This window comes from Ovis canadensis, chromosome 2 (genome assembly GCF_042477335.2).
Source record: "Ovis canadensis isolate MfBH-ARS-UI-01 breed Bighorn chromosome 2, ARS-UI_OviCan_v2, whole genome shotgun sequence".
Lineage (NCBI taxonomy): Eukaryota > Metazoa > Chordata > Mammalia > Artiodactyla > Bovidae > Ovis > Ovis canadensis.
In genome coordinates, this window is record NC_091246.1 from 145,799,256 (window position 1) to 145,817,233 (window position 17,978).

Sequence of the window (17,978 nt, forward strand, 5' to 3'; positions counted from 1 at the left end):
GTGAAATCTTTGACTTTGGAAGCAAAAGGATAGTATCTGAAGTTCCTTACTGTTGTCTGTTCCTGACGGTCAGCTTCTTAAGGGGTAAATAACTGTGTGTTAATGAAATAGAACACTAACAGTTCTGTAGTCAATTTGCTGTAGACATTTTTAGTATATTTTAATAGAAAAAAATTTTTTTAAATCAACACAAATCTATATAAGCCACCTAAAATCTTTTCTCAAACAAAGCAAACAAAAATGTAGCAAATTATTGAAGAATGGGCCTAACGACCAAGTACTGAAGAATATCATTAGCAAGGAAAACTGATGGTAAAGATGATGAAGTTCTGAATATAATTTTTGCCTTCAAGAGGCTAAAAATTAGCTAGCTCTGACACTTTAATGGCAATTAAAGAAATTGAAATGGGGACATTTTAATTTTTACTTTATTTTACTTAACAATACTGTATTGGTTTTGCCATACATTGACATGAATCCACCACGGGTGTACATGTGTTCCCAAACATGAACCCCCCTCCCACCTCCCTCCCCATAACATCTCTCTGGGTCATCACCGTGCACCAGCCCCAAGCATGCTGTATCCTGCGTCAGACATAGACTGGCGATTCGATTCTTACGTGATAGTATACATGTTACAATGCCATTCTCCCAAATCATCCCACCCTCTCCCTCTCCCTCTGAGTCCAAAAGTCCGCTATACACATCTGTGTCTTTTTTCCTGTCTTGCATACAGGGTCGTCATTGCCATCTTCCTAAATTCCATATATATGTGTTAGTATACTGTATTGGTGTTTTTCTTTCTGGCTTACTTCACTCTGTATAATCGGCTCCAGTTTCATCCATCTCATCAGAACTGATTCAAACGTATCCTTTTTAATGGCTGAGTAATACTCCACTGTGTATATGTACCAAAGCTTTCTTATCCATTCATCTGCTGATGGACATCTAGGTTGTTTCCATGTCCTGGCTATTATAAACAGTGCTGCGATGAACATTAGGGTACATGTGTCTCTTTCAATTCTGGTTTCCTCGGTGTGTATGCCCAGCAGTGGGATTGCTGGGTCATAAGGTAGTTCTATTTGCAATTTTTTAAGGAATCTCCACACTGTTCTCCAAAGCGGCTGTACTAGTTTGCATTCCCACCAACAGTGTAGGAGGGTTCCCTTTTCTCCACACCCTCTCCAGCATTTATTGCTTGCAGATTTTTGGATCGCAGCCATTCTGACTGGTGTGAAGTGGTACCTCATTGTGGTTTTGATTTGCATTTCTCTAATAATGAGTGATGTTGAGCATCTTTTCATGTGTTTGTTAGCCATCTGTATGTCTTCTTTGGAGAAATGTCTATTTAGTTCTTTGGCCCTGAAATGGGGACATTTTAAAATAATTTGTATTCCTTGTAAAGAACATGCACAATTTAGAAATCCAAATTGATTACCATTTACTTCTGGACACTAATTAAAGAAAACCTTCACAGAAATACACAATTGATAACCAATGTCCCCAGTTAATACATTTTAAAAATTATTTTTGCGTTGTTTAGATACACTGGCCTGCCTTAGGGCAGTCACTAAACTGACATTTACGAAGGACATATCTTGAAAATTTCACAAATCCTAGAATATGTAAATACCACTCACTATAGCACAAAGGGTTGCAAAGAGTCAGACACAACTGAAGCGACATAGCATTCACGTACTCACTAAAGCACAAAAATGGTTTTAAATTGGGAGTTATTTTTCTTATAGATCCAGCTTATTTACTACCCCCCAAGTGTTAATATCTATGCAATTGTGAAACGAGAACTACCAGCTCACCTTCAGATGAGCAGACATCTAAAATCAATCCCTTCCAAGGCATAGCACGTTGTTGCTGTTTAGTCCCTAAATCATGTCTCACTCTTCTGTGACCCCATGGACTATAGCAGCTCACAAGGCTCCTCTGTCCATGGGGCCAGCCTAGCAAGAATACTGTAGCGGGTTGCCATTTCCTACTCCAGGGGTTCTTCTCGACCCAGGGGTTGAACCTGTGTCTCCTGCACTGGCAGGCGGATTGTTTACCACTGAGCTACCAGGGAACCCCAAGTCATAGCATGGTGGCAAGCAGTTCAGAGCCATCTCTCACAAAATACCATATCACCGTGTCCTATAGGTCTTCGAGGTCACTCAAAACCAATCAAACCATGACTCAACTCTATGAATGCCAAAGGGACCACTGTATAATAAAAGAGTATATGCAAACATTTAAATGATTAATGTAACCTCCTCTCCCCTCAAGGACAAGAACATTCCTGTGGAAGAAGAAATTGAACCAGCCCCAGTGAGGAGGATTCTGAAACTCAATGCTCGAGAATGGCCCTACATGCTGGTGGGGTCTGTGGGTGCAGCTGTCAATGGGACAGTCACACCCATGTATGCCTTTTTATTCAGCCAGATTCTTGGGGTAAGCAAGCAGCTGGACCGGCTTTATTCTCCTTCTACCTTTTGTCTATCAGTGGATGCTGTCACTTTTGATAGGTTGGTTCTTTGTTGTAATGTATTTAACTTTTTTAAAGTTTTTTTTTTTGTTGTTGTTCTTTTAGTTCTTTCTCCCCTCCTCTCATCTCTAAAGAATTAAAAATGTCTCAAGTTTCCATCAAACAGGAGGTGAGAAGACAAAGGGGAGACTCTCATTTGAACTGGCAGTACACTCTGATAGTCACTGTGTCTGTTAAAAAAAAAAAAAGAAAAAAAGACTATGGTAGCAAACTTAGCGTCAAAAGAGGGCAGTTTACCCATATGCAAACCAAATAAGAATGCAAAGCAAGTTCACTGAATGATATAAAAGGATTTGGGAGCCATTTCGATCTTGCTGATCAGCTGAGGCACAAAGCTTGATTTGTAATAGCAGGTGTTCCTGCACGTCGCGTAGCACTCTGCTCTTCTGCTCATTGCACCATTGAAATGGGCAGTTGGGGGAGAAAACAGGAAGAGGAAGAGAGAAGTGAAATAAGGCATGTGCAAAGAATAAACTTATTTCAGTTTTTCATCTCCTAAGAGTTTTGATATTCTCCATCTGATATTATTGCTGTAAAATGATAATAATAATGTTGATGATAATAAGTACAAACATGAATTATGCACTATCTAAGGAATTTATATATAATAGTTCACTAAACTTTCCTAATAACCAGCTATGGTAGGTATTCTTATTGTTCCTATTTGACAAAGGAGCAAACTAAAGAACTTAGAGGAGTAAGTGATGGATCTGGGATTCAAATCCAGGCAATGTGACTGCAGAGCTGAGTTCCAATAAAATCTTATCGTTGAGAAGTTAGTTCTCGAAACGTTGTCATATTTTCTCAGTTGAAATTCACACACACACACACGAATCCTATGAGATCAACAAGGAGGAAAACCTAGACTCCTAGAGAACTTATGAACTTGTTCAAGGTCACACAGGGTCACAGAAGGTGGTGGGACCAGCCCTATAACCAGCTTTTCCGAAGCCTAGCCTAAAGGATGTGTAAGAGTCTCAAGTTTCAGTTTCCCCCTCTACTTTTCTTTCACTTTTATGGTCTGTCTGGCAGAGATCCTGACCAGAAAATTGTCCCAGCAGGCATGAGTTATATAGAAAGACCGGTAGAGTCCACAAATCAAACCAAATCAATCCTAAAGGGAGCGCCCCAGCCCTTGCTTCAGTTTTCACACTGCCCCCTTGTGGTAAGTGCGGAAATCACCATAAAGGTAGGAAATGGAAAACAGAGATCAGCTCTGGTAAATAAAATTTCTGGTTATGCTGAAAACATCTTGATAACTAATTTATATTCCTTAATATGTAGGAAGTACAGTACCCTAAATATAATAGCAATGTCCTTTTATTCACTTAACAGATACTTGTTGATTATCTCCCCTGGCCTAGGGACTGGCATGTTAGTGAGGGTGCCTTCCCTAATGGAATTTCCAGTCTATGAGGAAGACAGACGTTAAACTGAAAAATCCACTCACATTCACAAAATAGTTACTGATCACTCACTGTTTCCCAGACAATGTTGCTGGTGTTAAGAGTACAGTGAGGAACAAGAAAACCAGAGGCCTCTCTGCTCTCAGAAAGCCAACAGTCTACTAGAGAGAGGCTCCGGAAATGCATTCACTCAGCAGTGATGTAGACGCAGAGCGTGTAGGGGATGGCGTTGCATCTGTTAAGACCCAAGGCCCTAGATGTTTGCTTTTAAATTAAAGCCAGGATTCAGCTCCTTCGCTTTTCATCTCTTTTTCTCATGAATGCAGAGTAAGGAATGTGCTCACTCAACTTCAAGCCCTGTGTATGAGTGGCTCTGCAAAGAGTCCTGGATTACCCACCAGGAGGCTCCTTTACTGCCCTGGAGTCACACCAGGCTACTTCTTTCATGCTATCTCAGTTTCCTTAACTATAAAAGGAAGGATTGACAAGGAGGCTCTGTAAGATACCCTCCAGCTCCTGTGGGCTGAGTGGCCAAGTCAGAAAAAATTTGATGATTCAAATGATAACACCTGCCTTCCAAGAGCACCCACTTGGTTACTGCTGGTGAGACTATTCTCTGTGACTCTTCAGGTCACAACCAGAAAATCCTAGCCTAAGCAATTGAGGTTTTTACCTAAGGACCAAAGGATCGGAGTAGCAGGATGAAATCCAAAATCTGTTCATCACTGATGTTCTCACAGGGTTAAGTTTGCTAGGAGAATAAAGCTTTATTCTTTTTCTTCTTTGATAAACAAGGTTGTTTTTGTCTCTCAGCATAATTATCAGATTCATCAGTGGGTTCATGATGTTTCATCTCATAGGGTATAATCATGAGTCAGATAATAGTCTGGTTTTAATTGTGCTATTGCCATTCTGACATATCTAAAGGGCACGATATTCGCATTTGGTATTGAGACCATAGTTTGTAACAAGGGCACAGCAAAAAAGTTTGGCATTAGGAGCCTGGTTGCTAATGAAGGTTCTAGTGAAGCCTCAATGTACACGTAAGGCTTACTTTCTCTGGTTCACTTTCACTGGGTCTGTTTGGCTTGGAACAGTCGTTTGGATGTAGCATGCTGGGGAAAGGGATTCCCAGATGGTGCTAATGGTAAAGAATCTCCCTGCCAATGTAGGAGATGTAAGAGATGGGAGTTTGATCCCTGGGTTGGGAAGAACCCCCTGGGAGGGCATGGCAACCCACTCCAGTATTCTTGCCTAGAGAATACAGAGGAGCCTGGCAGGCTGCATAGGGTCACAGAGGGTCAGACACGACTGAAGCAACTTAGCGCGCAGCACACACCCATGCTGGGGAAAAGCTTGAATGTTGGAGTCAGCCAGCCTTGGATTTGCTGCATTCTCTGTCCTGTACTGTTTGTGTGTGTTTAGGCAAGTGGCTTCTTCTTGATGAGTCTTCGTTTCCTTATCTGTAATATGGGACAAGAAAAGCTACCTCACTGGGTTGTTTTAAGAATCTCAATTTTAAGGAAATCCTCATTTAAATTAAAGTAGATTAAGTAATACATTTGTATCTAGTAAACAGCAAGAATCTAATGAAATTTCATTTTCTCCCTAAACTCACTTTTACAAGATGGTGTAGATGTGTGTGCAAACTATAGCCGGTCTAAAAACAGAGAAACCTATGGATGGGCATCCCTTGGGGGTGCATTTCAGGAAGAATGTACAAAGGACTCACGCAGTAGAGTTTAGGGGTAAAGGTTACAGATAGATGATGCGCAATCTTGAGTTTAATATTAGCCAAACATTCTTTTTTTTAATACTGAGAAGACAGGTATTACCCAGAACCAACAGAGTTGTGCCCAGAAAAAAAAAAAAAAAACAACATTGCACTAGAATCTGGAAAACAGGCATTTCCTTCAGAGTGCCTTGAAGAATTATGAATGGACGTTCGTAACATTGTACAGGAGGTGGTGATCAAGACTATCCCCAATATAAAGAAATGCAAAAAGACAAAGTGGCTATCTGAGCAGACCTTACAAATAGCTGAAAAAAGAAGAGAAGTGAAAGGCAAAGGAGAAAAAGAAAGATATACCCATCTGAATGCACAGTTCCAAAGAATAGCAAGGAGAAATAAGAACGTCTTCTTCAGTGATCAATGCAAAGAAATAGAGGAAAACAATAGAATGGGAAAGACTAGAGATCTCTTCAAGAAAATTAGAGATACCAAGGGAATATTTCATGTAAAGATGGGCACAATAAAGGAAAGAAATGGTATGGACCTAACAGAAGCACAAGATATTAAGTAGAAGTGGCAAGAATACACAGAAGAGCTATACAAAAAAGAGCGTCATGACCGAGATAACCATGATGGTGTGATCACTCACCAAGAGTCAGACATACTAGAAAGCGAAGTCAAGTGGGTCTTAGGAATCATCACTACAAACAAAGCTAGTGGAGGTGATGAAATTCCAGTTGAGCTATTTCAAATCTTAAAAGATGATGCTGTGAAAGTGCTGCACTCAATATGCCAACAAATTTGGGAAACTCAGCAGTGGCCACAGGACTGGAAAAGGTCAGTTTTCATTCCAATCCCAAAGAAAGGCAATGCCAAAGAATGTTCAAACTGTCACATAATGGTACTCATCTCACATGCTAGCAAAGTAATGCTCAAAATTCTCCAAGCCAGGCCACAAACAGTATGTGAACCATGAACTTCCAGATGGTCAAGCTGGATTTAGAAAAGGTAGAAAAACCAGAGATCAAATTGCCAACATCTGCTGGATCATCGGGAAAGCAAGAGAGTTCCAGAAAAACATCTATTTCTGCTTTATTGACTATGCCAAAGCCTTTGTGTGGATCACAACAAACTGTGGAAAATTCTGAAAGAGATGGGAATACCAGACCACCTGACCTGCCTCCTGAGAAATCTGTATGCAGGTCAAGAAGCAACAGTTAGAACCAGATATGGAACAACAGACTGGTTCCAAATTGGGAAAGGAGTATGTCAAGGCTGTATATTGTCATCCTGCTTATTTAACTTATATGCAGAGTACATCATGAGAAACGCTGGGCTGGAAGAAGCACAAGCTGGAATCAAGATTGCAAGAAGTATCAATACCTCAGATATGCAGACGACACACCCTTATGGCAGACAGTGAAGAAGAACTAAAGAGCCTCTTGATGAAAGTGAAAGAGGAGAGTGAAAAGCTGGTTTAAAACTCAACATTCAAAAATCTAAAAGCATGGCATCCGGTCCCATCACTTCATGGCAAATAGATGGAGAAACAATGGAAACAGTGAGAGACTATTTTTGGGGGGCTCCAAAATCACTGCAGATGGTGACTGCAGCCATGAAATTAAGACACTTGCTCCTTGGAAGTAAAGTTATGACCAACCTACACAGCATATTAAAAAGCAGAGACATTACTTTGCCAACAAAGGTCCCTGTAGTCAAGGCTATGCTTTTTCCAGTGGTCATGTATGGATGTGAGAGTTGGACTATAAAGAAGCCTGAGCACTGAAGAATTGATGCTTTTGAACTATGGTGCTGGAGAAGACTCTTGAGAGTCTCTTGGACAACAAAGAGATTCAACCAGTCCATCCTAAAGGAGATCAGTCCTAAATATTCATTGGAGGGACTGATGCCGAAGCTGAAAACTCCAATACTTCGAGGCTGACCCATTTGAAAGACCCTGATGCTGGGAAAGATTGAAGGTGGGAGGAGAAGGGGACGACAGAGGATGAGATGGTTGGATGGCATCACTGACTCGATTGACATGAGTTTGAATGAGCTCTGGGAGTTGGTGATGGACTGGGAAGTCTGGCGTGCTGCAGTCCATGGGGTTGCAAAAAGTTGAATACAACTGAGCGACTGAACAGAACAGAACAGAGCGATAATCACCAGCTAAACAAACCTGGCGGAGAAAGCAAAGGCACCCCACTCCAGTACTCTTGCCTGGAAAATCCCATGGATGGAGGAGCCTGGTAGGCTGTAGTCCATGGGGTTGCTGTGACTCGGACACGACTGAGCGACTTCACTTTCACTTTTCACTTTCATGCATTGGAGAAGGAAATGGCAACCCACTCCAGTGTTCTTGCCTAGAGAATCCCAGGGACAGAGGAGCCTGGTGGGCTGCCGTCTATGGGGTCGCACAGAGTCGGACACAACTGAAGCGACTTAGCAGCAACAGCAGTAGCAAACAAACCTGGACAGAGGACTTGAGCTTGTGGGCTTTAGTGTCCCATCTGTAAAATAAAATGGTTAATCTGTACTGCTATAGTCCATGATTATAATAAAGAACCATAGGGAAGAATGAGAATTATGGCATCACAGTTTGGGGTTTGGGGGGATTTGTATAATGTTTTTTAAAACCAAACTGAAATATAAGTTCTTTTATTTATAAACTGTAAAATAAACTTACATGAGTTATTTCATGCTGGGATGAATGACTGTGGCATCTTGTGAACCCACTTCATTCATTAAGAATGAATATATCTTTTATTACTAAGAGCTATAAAGGCCCCAGAAACTCTGTCCTGGAAACAATACATCTCATTAATTTAGAACACCTCCTCCCATTTCGAAATTTGTGATGATTTCAATGGGTTACTTCTGCTTCACAAAAAAGGGCTTGTTAATGGAGAAGTAAACATTGCTTTCAGGAGATTTATTTGGCATACAGCAGGCACTCGAATATTTATTGAATAAATGGTTTGCTTTGAGCAACTGCTTGCTGGCATTGTTCTAGTTATTCAAACTAATGCAGAGCAATCAATAAAGATTTATTGTGCAGTTCTCTAATGAATAGTCTTTCTGAACTCTCACAGCTCCCTCATGTAGTCTGAATTAGGAAGGTTTTGTTGTACCGAAAACCTACTGTAAGGCGATGTTATTAAGAATATGCAGCTGTTCTTCACATTTTCTTGTTGCACCAGCTTGGGCTATTGTTAGTTACTTGAACATATGCCTCTAAGTTCAGAATATACCTATGAATATAGTTTGCCTCTTATTATAGACTGGAAAAAAACCCACTCATAATTTCCTCAGTATTTTTTTGAGGGGGATGTTTTCAACTTCGGATGATTTAGAGGCAGCAACTTTAGCCTCTGATGGATGAAAGCTTTTCTGTCCTACCCAATCCCAGTCAATGCCTTGATAGCTAGTTGCTTTGGTGTGGGTGCATGCCAGCTGCTTTTTTAATGATGCTATTATTTGTGTGTGTGTATATATATATATATATATATGTATATAAATACTATAAAAGTAATACTAGGAGAGAATATTCTTAGTTTCTCAAGTAACTTCCCCACTTCTTTCCTTTCTTCTTTTCTTTTTCCCTTACCTTATTATGTAAAGAATTTGAAGCATTCATCATATTTTTCATCTGTATCAAAGAAAAGTCAATAAAACTGCCTACAGCAGGCAAAGAAGCAAGGTAAAAATTCTTTAAATCACAACTAGTGGTTTCCATTCACCAGCCTTCCTTCTCCACAAAGTACACATATTCAGAGTTAACTTTGGTTTAATACTAGTATGTTTATAGTGAACTTGTTTTTAACCCAATGCCTAAGAGAAATTTCTTTTAAACATATTTGAATTTGTTTCTTTTGCTGTTGTTTGTAATAATAAAGTGACCTCCTTGCTTACTGTCTTGCAAAGACTTTCTCGATTCCTGATAAAGAAGAACAAAGATCGCAGATCCATGGTGTGTGCCTGCTCTTTGTGGCAATAGGCTGTCTCTCTCTTTGCACTCAGTTTTTGCAGGTAAGGAATTTTATTTTTCAGCAAGCAATTTAGCTATTTTCTGCCATTGCAAGTTAAAATATCACTAAAGATTACTTTATGTTTTAGGGATATGCTTTTGCCAAATCTGGGGAACTTCTGACAAAAAGGCTACGTAAATTGGGTTTCAGAGCAATGTTAGGGCAAGATATCGGCTGGTTCGATGACCTCAGAAATAGCCCCGGAGCCCTGACAACAAGGCTTGCTACAGATGCTTCCCAAGTTCAAGGGGTAAGCCACGGGGGAAACCAGGGATGTCGCAACTGGAGGAGACTTTCTTTCCTTTGCGTATTCTGATAATTACATACGTTGTAATTGTTGTTCAGTCACTCAGTCAAGTCTGAACTGTTTGCGACCCCATGGACAGCAGCACACCAGGCTTCCCTGTCCTTCACCATCTCCCAGACCTTGCTCAAACTCATGTCCATTGCGTTGGTGATGCCATTCAACCATCTCATCCTCTGTCGTCCCCTTCTCCTCCCACCTTCAATCTTTCCCAGCATCAGGGTCTTTTCTAATGACTCAGCTGTTTGCATCACATGGCTGAAGTATTGGAGTTTCAGCTTCAGTATCAGTCCTTCCAATGAATATTCAGGACTGATTCCCCTTAGGATTGACTGGTTGGATCTCCTTGCAGTCCAAGGGACTCTGAAGAGTCTTCTCCAACACCACAGCTCAAAAGCATCAATTCTTCAGTGCTTAGCCTTCTATATGGTCCAACTCTCACATCCATATATGACTACTTGAAAAACCATTGCTTTGACTATACGAACCTTTGCTGGCAAAGTAATGTCTCTGTTTTTTTTAATACACTGTCAAGATTTGTCATAGCTTTTCTTCCAAGGAGCGAGCATTTCATGGCTGTAGTCACCATCTACAGTGATTTTGGAGCCCAAGAAAATAAAGTCTGTCACTGTTTCCATCATCTCCCCATCTATTTGCCAAGAAGTGATGGGACTGAATGCTATGATTTTAGTTTTTCGAATGTTGAGTTTTAAGCCAGCTTTCCCCCTCTCTTTCGCTTTCAAGAGGTTCTTTTAGAATTACGTAGGTATTTCATATGAAATGGGAACTCGTGGGACTAGGGTACCCCAAAGCCACATTTTCTCTCATTTCCAAAGCTGACAAACAGCAGCGAAAGCAAACTGTCTCCTCAGCAGTGCCGAGAATTAGTGTTATAGCGTGAATCGAAATCTGTCAGGGTTTAGGATTTCCTGCAAGTTTAGTAACTAAGAACTTTTCCAAGTCTCCTTTCTCAGATTATTTTTAGGCCCAGAGGCTCGGATTCCATGGGACTTAATAGCGCCCCCCAGAGGGCGTATAGGTAAAAGCCTTCTTCCACAGGTACTTGTTATAAATTAGTTTTAGGAAAAGAGAAGTTGTTCTGAGCAGCTCAGGAAATCAAGGGAAAGATGGAAATGATCGCTATCTAGAATCTTGACACATTCCAAAGCCTGTGTATCTGAATAATGGAGACTCAGCTGTGGTTTCTTAACCCCAGAACCTGGTGCCTTGTTCAGGAGACGTACCCACATGTACAAGGTGAGGCTACACCTTTATAAAATCAAGCATTTGGATTAAAGTGATGAGAGCTCACCTTGCCTCCCAACACTTCTACTCGCTTTCCATTATAAAAAGGCAAAGAGGAAAAAAGTAAGGGTTTGCCTGTGAGGCTCTTTCTGGAAGAAAAAACTTGCTGGATTGCCGGCGCCTTACTGTATGTATATCTCAATTCCTACCAGTTCAACCAACAATATGGACAATGACATGGAGATTTTCAAAGGAATATAGAATCCTTTTACTGAGAGGAAAGTCCCTGTAAATTTTTCGTGTTGATCCTTCTAGGCTTTTTCTCTGGGACTTCCCTGGTGGCTCAGACAATAAAGAATCTGTCTGGAATGCAAGAAACCCAGGTTTGATCCCTGGGTCAGGAAGATTCCCTGGAGAAGGGAATGGCTACCCACTGCAGTATCCTTGCTTGGAAAATTCCATAGACAGAGGAGACTGGCAGGCTACAGGCCATGGGATTGCAAACAGCTGAACATGACTAAGCGACTAACACATGTTTACATAGGTTTTTTTCTGTGGAAATGTGTTTCTCACAGTCTTTGGGTTACAGTCTGTGTATTATTTTGTTATCTTTCTTTTTTTCTGTCAAGCAACCTAATGTGAGCATATTTTTGCCCTTATATATTCTTCTATGGGAGAAGTAAATGGCATCCCACTCCAGTGTTCTTGCCTGGAGAATCCCAGGGGCGGGGGAGCCTGGTGGGCTGCTCTCTATGGGGTCGCACAGAGTCGGACACGACTGAAGTGACTTAGCAGCAGTAACATTCTTCTATGATGAATTTTTAATGACTATATAATTCATTATTTTTATATATCACAATTTCTTAAAGAATTTCCCATTTAAGTCTCCTCCTTGTAAGTAATTTATATCATTTTACATCAGGCTTGGCATATTCTTGATTATTTTTTTAGTTCTTAAAATATAATCATTGGATCAAAATGTATAATCATTTTGAAAGGTTTTAATATGCATTATCTAGCTGCTTAAAGAGTTTATACCAATTTTACTCCTACCATCTGAGTTTTCTGGTATCTCGTTCACCTTATTCTTGACCTTAGACTAAATAAATAAGCCATAAGCTCATTTCTACTATTTTTGCAACCTTCAATCTTCAAGGAGTTTTACAGGTTATTCATTATCACTAGAATTAATCTCTCACTGACTGCTCTAGCTCTGATACCCATGAAATGAGATTAGTCAATAGATGAGCTCCCAAGAAGCTGTGAATAAGATGTAATACTTTTATTAATCCGGTGTTCAAATGCTCTACGGGGGTCTCATTATGTAGAAGATTCTCCCTTTTTTAAACACAGAACTACTACTATATGATCAGTGATTTCATTCCTAAGTATGTATACTGAAAGAATTGAAAGCAGGGACACAGACAAATACTTTACGCCCATGATCACCATTATTCATTATGGTCGAAAGCTGAAAGCAACTCAAGTGTTTATCAACAGCAATGAATAAACAAAATATGCTCACTATGGAATATTGTTCAACTTTAAAATAAATAAAATTCTGATACCTGCTCTAACATGGATGAACCTTGAAAATATTATGCTTAGTCAAATCAGCTAGACATAGAGGGATAAATGTTGTATGGTTTCATTTGTATGTGGTACCTAGATTGACAAAGTCACAGAGACAGAAAATAGGATAGAGGTTAACAGGAGCTGGAGAGAGGGAGGAAGGGGTGTTAATATTGATTGGGTATACAGTTTTTGTTAGATGATGAAAACGCTTTGGGAATAAATATGGTAATGGTTACATGACATTGCGAAGGTATTTAATACAACTGGTTTATACTTTTAGGAATGGCTAAAATGATAAACATTATGTTTTGTATATATTATATGTTACAATTTTATCATAATAATTTAAACAATCTATCTTTTTGCTATAAAACAACCTTCTCATAATGTTTAATCAGAGACTGCATATCTGAGGTTGTTTGATTGCTTTTGGTTTGCAGGCTACCGGCTCTCAGATCGGGATGATGGTCAATGCCTTCACTAACATCGCTGTGGCTATGATCATTGCCTTCTTCTTTAGCTGGAAGCTAAGCCTGGTTATAGTGTGCTTCTTCCCTTTTTTGGCTTTATCGGGAGCCATACAGACCAGAATGTTGATGGGATTTGCCACTCATGACAAGGAGTCCCTGGAAGTAGCGGGACAGGTAATCTCCTACACCTACTGTTCAGGCTGCTTATGGCTGCGTGGCTATCAAACTGCTAAGGAATAGTACAAATAGGCCTAAGGAAGCTGTTAGCCTGCAATCAATCATGGTTAGAAACTTCCCATTAGCCTTTATCATATATGCCTCTGAGGCTATGAGATTGAGCAGATGTGGAGAAATAGTGGGGCAAACACAGAGGTTACATGCTCAGTTTACTCCCATACAGTTATCGTTTCCCACATCCCAATTTGGCATAGTATCCTCCTTTGCAGGAGTGGATGGTTACCTTTATTGTCTGTTCTTCTTTTTTTTTTTTTTTTTTTCGCTTAATGGTTTCTCCAGGTAATACTACCAACATAGAAAGGAATTACCATCTTTTTGGCACATACTTTTAACTTTCTCACTTCAGTGTCTGCTAGACTCGTGGCAAATATCTTTCCCAAAGAGAACCATGAGATACATACAGCTTAGATCCTGAATACACTTAGGCTGCAGCTATGCACTTTTAAGACTGTTCTAATTAAATCTGGTTACCAGAGATAAGTGAAGAGATGATGGCATAGACATTTATCAGGGACAAGAAATCATCCACACACACATAAATACACCCTCCCCTTTTAATAAATTTACTATCAACTAAGGTTTGTCTCTTTGAAGAGGAAAAGTTAACATAGCCCAAGAAGGCAGAAGCCAAAAGAATTTTGTATGCCAGTGATAGAAGGTAGCCCACTTTTGTACCTTTTTTGGGATAGGACCCTAATCCAGAAATAGTAATTATTTACCCTAGAGTTTTCATTCCAATTCTAAAGAAAGGCAATGCCAAAGAATGTTCAAACTACCGCACAATTGCACTCATCTCACGTGCTAGTAAAGTAATGCTCAAAATTCTCCAAGCCAGGCTTCAGCAATACGTGAACCGTGAACTTCCAGATGTTCAAGCTGGTTTTAGAAAAGGCAGAGGAAACACAGATCAAATTGCCAACATCCACTGGATCATTGAAAAAGCAAGAGAGTTCCAGAAAAACAGCTATTTCTGCTTCATTGACTATGCCAAAGCCTTTGACTGTGTGGATCACATTAAACTGTGGAAAATTCTGAAAGAGATGGGAATACCAAACCACCTGACCTGCCTCTTGAGAAACCTATATGCAGGTCAGGAAGCAACAGTTAGAACTGGACATGGAACAACAGACTGGTTCCAAAGAGGAAAAGGAGTACGTCAAGGCTGTATATTGTCACCCTGCTTATTTAACTTATATGCAGAGTACATCATGAGAAATGCTGGGCTGGAGGAAGCACAAGCTGGAATCAAGATTGCCGGGAGAAATCTCAATCACCTCAGATATGCAGATGACACCACCCTTATGGCAGAAAGTGAAGAGGAACTAAAAAGCCTCTTGATGAAAGTGAAAGAGGAGAGCGAAAAAGTTGGCTTAAAGCTCAACATTCAGAAAACCAAAGATCATGGCATCTGGTCCCATCACTTCATGGGAAATAGATGGGGAAACAGTGGAAACAGTGTCAGACTTTATTTTTGGGGGCTCCAAAATCACTGCAGATGGTGACTGCAGCCATGAAATTAAAAGATGCTTACTCCTTAGAAAGAAAGTTATGACCAACCTAGATAGCATATTCAAAAGCAGAGACATTACTTTGCCAACAAAGGTCCATGTAGTCAAGGCTATGGTTTTTCCAGTGGTCATGTATGGATGTGAGAGTTGGACTGTGAAGAAAGCTGAGCATCAAAGAATTGATGCTTTTGAACTGTGGTGTTGGAGAAGACTCTTGAGAGTCCCTTGGACTGCAAGGAGATCCAACCAGTCCATTCTGAAGGAGATCAGCCCTGGGATTTCTTTGGAAGGAATGATGCTAAAGCTGAAACTCCAGTACTTTGGCCACCTCATGCGAGGAGTTGACTCATTGGACAAGACTCTGATGCTGGGAGGGATTGGGGGCAGGAGGAAAAGGGGACAACAGAGGATGAGATGGCTGGATGGCATCACCGACTCGATGGACATGAGTTTGAGTGAACTCTAGGAGATGGTGATGGACAGGGAGGCCTGGTGTGCTGTGATTCCTGGGGTCGCAAAGAGTCAGACACAACTGAGCAACTGAACTGAACTGAGGGACTGAAACAAATACAAATTCGTAGTATAGACTAAAAAAATAAGCTTTATACTTAACTTTTCTTACACAATATTTTGTCAGGATAATTTTAAGAAATAAAATCTAATATTTTAAATTTATATTATGTAAACAATCTTCTGTCTCAGACACATCTAAAGAAACCATTTTGGACATTTCAAATGAATTCATAAAGAGAGCCTTCAGTACCATTTTTCTCCCTCTCCTCTCTTCCTCAACAATTAGAGGCAATGAAGCCACGTTCACTTCAGTTCAGTTCAGTCACTCAGTCATGTCTGACTCTTTGTGACCCCGTGAACCACAGCCCGCCAGGCCTCCCTGTCCATCACCAACTGCTGGAGTCTACCCAAACCCATGTCCGTTGAGTTGGTGATGCCATCCAACCACTCTATCCTCTGTCGTCCCCTTCTCCTCCTGCGCTCAATCTGTCCCAGCATCAGGGTCTTTTCAAATGAGTCAGCTCTTCGCATCAAGTGGCCAAAGTACTGGAGTTTCAGCTTCAGCATCAGTCCTTCCAATGAACACCCAGGACTGATCTGCTTTAGGATGGACTGGTTGGATCTCCTTGCAGTCCAAGGGACTCTCAAGAGTCTTCTCCAACACCACAGTTCAAAAGCATCAGTTCTTCAGCACTCAGCTTTCTTCACAGTCCAACTGGCACATTCATACGTGACTACTGAAAAAACCATAGCCTTGACTAGGACCTTTGTTAGTAGTGAGTAGAACTTGAACTGATAGGATGTCTCAGGGTCTAGTCAAGTTGATTTCCAGCAACTTCTTTGTGTTCCCAGAAGATGTGATGTGTATTACCTTCTGCCATTTGCACTGGATCTAATCCATGTAACCACTGAAAATGTCATGAAAGTAGTTACCTCTGCTTTTTTATTTCTAAAGCTCTTTTTCCTTCTTCAGATTACAAATGAAGCCCTCAGTAATATCCGTACTGTGGCTGGGATTGGAAAGGAGAAGCAGTTTATAGAAGCGTTTGAGGCAGAACTGGAGAAGCCATACAAGACAGCCCTCCGAAAAGCGAATATTTACGGACTCTGCTTTGGTTTTTCCCAGTGCATCGTGTTTGTTGCTAATTCTGCTTCCTACAGATATGGAGGTTACTTAATTCCCAATGAAGGGCTCCATTTCAGCTATGTGTTCAGGTGAGGAATGTCTGGCTAAAATCATAAAAGATCAACATTCAAGGGAGGAATAGTCTGGTCCGATTTGTTAGTGGCTGCCATTTAAACCATCCCAAACTTGGAGTCTTAAACAGCTGAGATTTATTATTTCTTAAAGATTCTGTGGGTTTTCAGGGTGGTAATAGTTCTGGACTGTGCTGATTCAGTTAGGCTCCTGAGCGGCCTTCTGTCTCCATGTGGCCTGTTAGCAGCCTGTTTTCTTCGCTTTGTGCTCTTGGAAGACAGAAGATTGCCAGCCCCAGTGTGCACGTGCTTGCCAAGTCTGTGCATGCATCACATTTTCTAACATCTCTTTAGCCAAAGAAAGTTCTATATGACAAAGCCCAGATTCAAAGGAAAGAGGAATGTAACCTATCTTTTGATGACAGGGTCGGATAAATGTTTCTCCTTTCTGCCCATGCTGCTATCACACGGCTCTGACACTGGGTGGACGTCCTACAGTTCAGTTTATACTGACACTGTTTACCTGGAGGTAGCATGGGATCCTCTCGCAGGTTAAGGACTTGGTGCTACAGGACTGCCTCTCCCTCATTCCTCCATACCAACGCAAGCCTAGGTCACCACCTGTGCTTCTCACCGACCAGCTAGAGACCCAGGGTTCCCATGACATCCTCTTCAGCTTTCATTTATATGCTAGAGTGTTTCATAGAACTCAGAGGAACACTTTACTTCCTAGATTACCAGTTCATTGGGCTTCCCAGGTGGTGTAGTCATAAAGAATCTGCCTGCCGATGCAGGAAGATGCAAAAGATGTGGGTTCAATACCTAGGTGGGAAGACCCCCTGGAGTAGGAAATGGCATGCAGCTCCAGTATTTTTGTCTGGAAAGTTCCATGGACAGAGGAGCCTGGCAGGCTCACAGGGCCACAAAGAGTCTGACATGACTGAACACACACAGCACACAGCTCAGAAACAGCCAGATGGAAGAGACCCTGAGGGTGTGCTGTGTGGGAAGGGCTTGGAGCTTTCATACTCTCTCCAGGAACACCACTCTCCCAAGATCTCCACATCTTCTTCAAACCAGAGGCTCTATGAACTCTGTCTTTGGAGTTTTTTATGGAGGCACCATCTTGTTAGACCTGATTAGTTAAATCATTGACCATCAGTCAAAGTCAATATCCAGCCTGTTCCCTTCCCTGAGGTCTGAGAAGGGACTGAAGTTCCATCTCTC

General features: G+C 41.0%; 1 protein-coding gene across 6 annotated transcripts in view; it reads left to right on the forward strand.

Moving 5' to 3' along the window:
• ABCB11 (ATP binding cassette subfamily B member 11) overlaps positions 1-17,978 on the forward strand; it is a 106,002-nt gene that overhangs the window by 75,032 nt on the left and 12,992 nt on the right. For all 6 annotated transcript variants that reach the window (XM_069577313.1, XM_069577309.1, XM_069577314.1 and 3 more), the window contains 5 exons: positions 2,278-2,442; positions 9,599-9,703; positions 9,791-9,952; positions 13,267-13,470; positions 16,528-16,769. In XM_069577313.1, the coding sequence (XP_069433414.1) occupies positions 2,278-2,442; positions 9,599-9,703; positions 9,791-9,952; positions 13,267-13,470; positions 16,528-16,769 (878 nt within the window). The remainder of the gene's footprint in view (positions 1-2,277; positions 2,443-9,598; positions 9,704-9,790; positions 9,953-13,266; positions 13,471-16,527; positions 16,770-17,978) is intronic.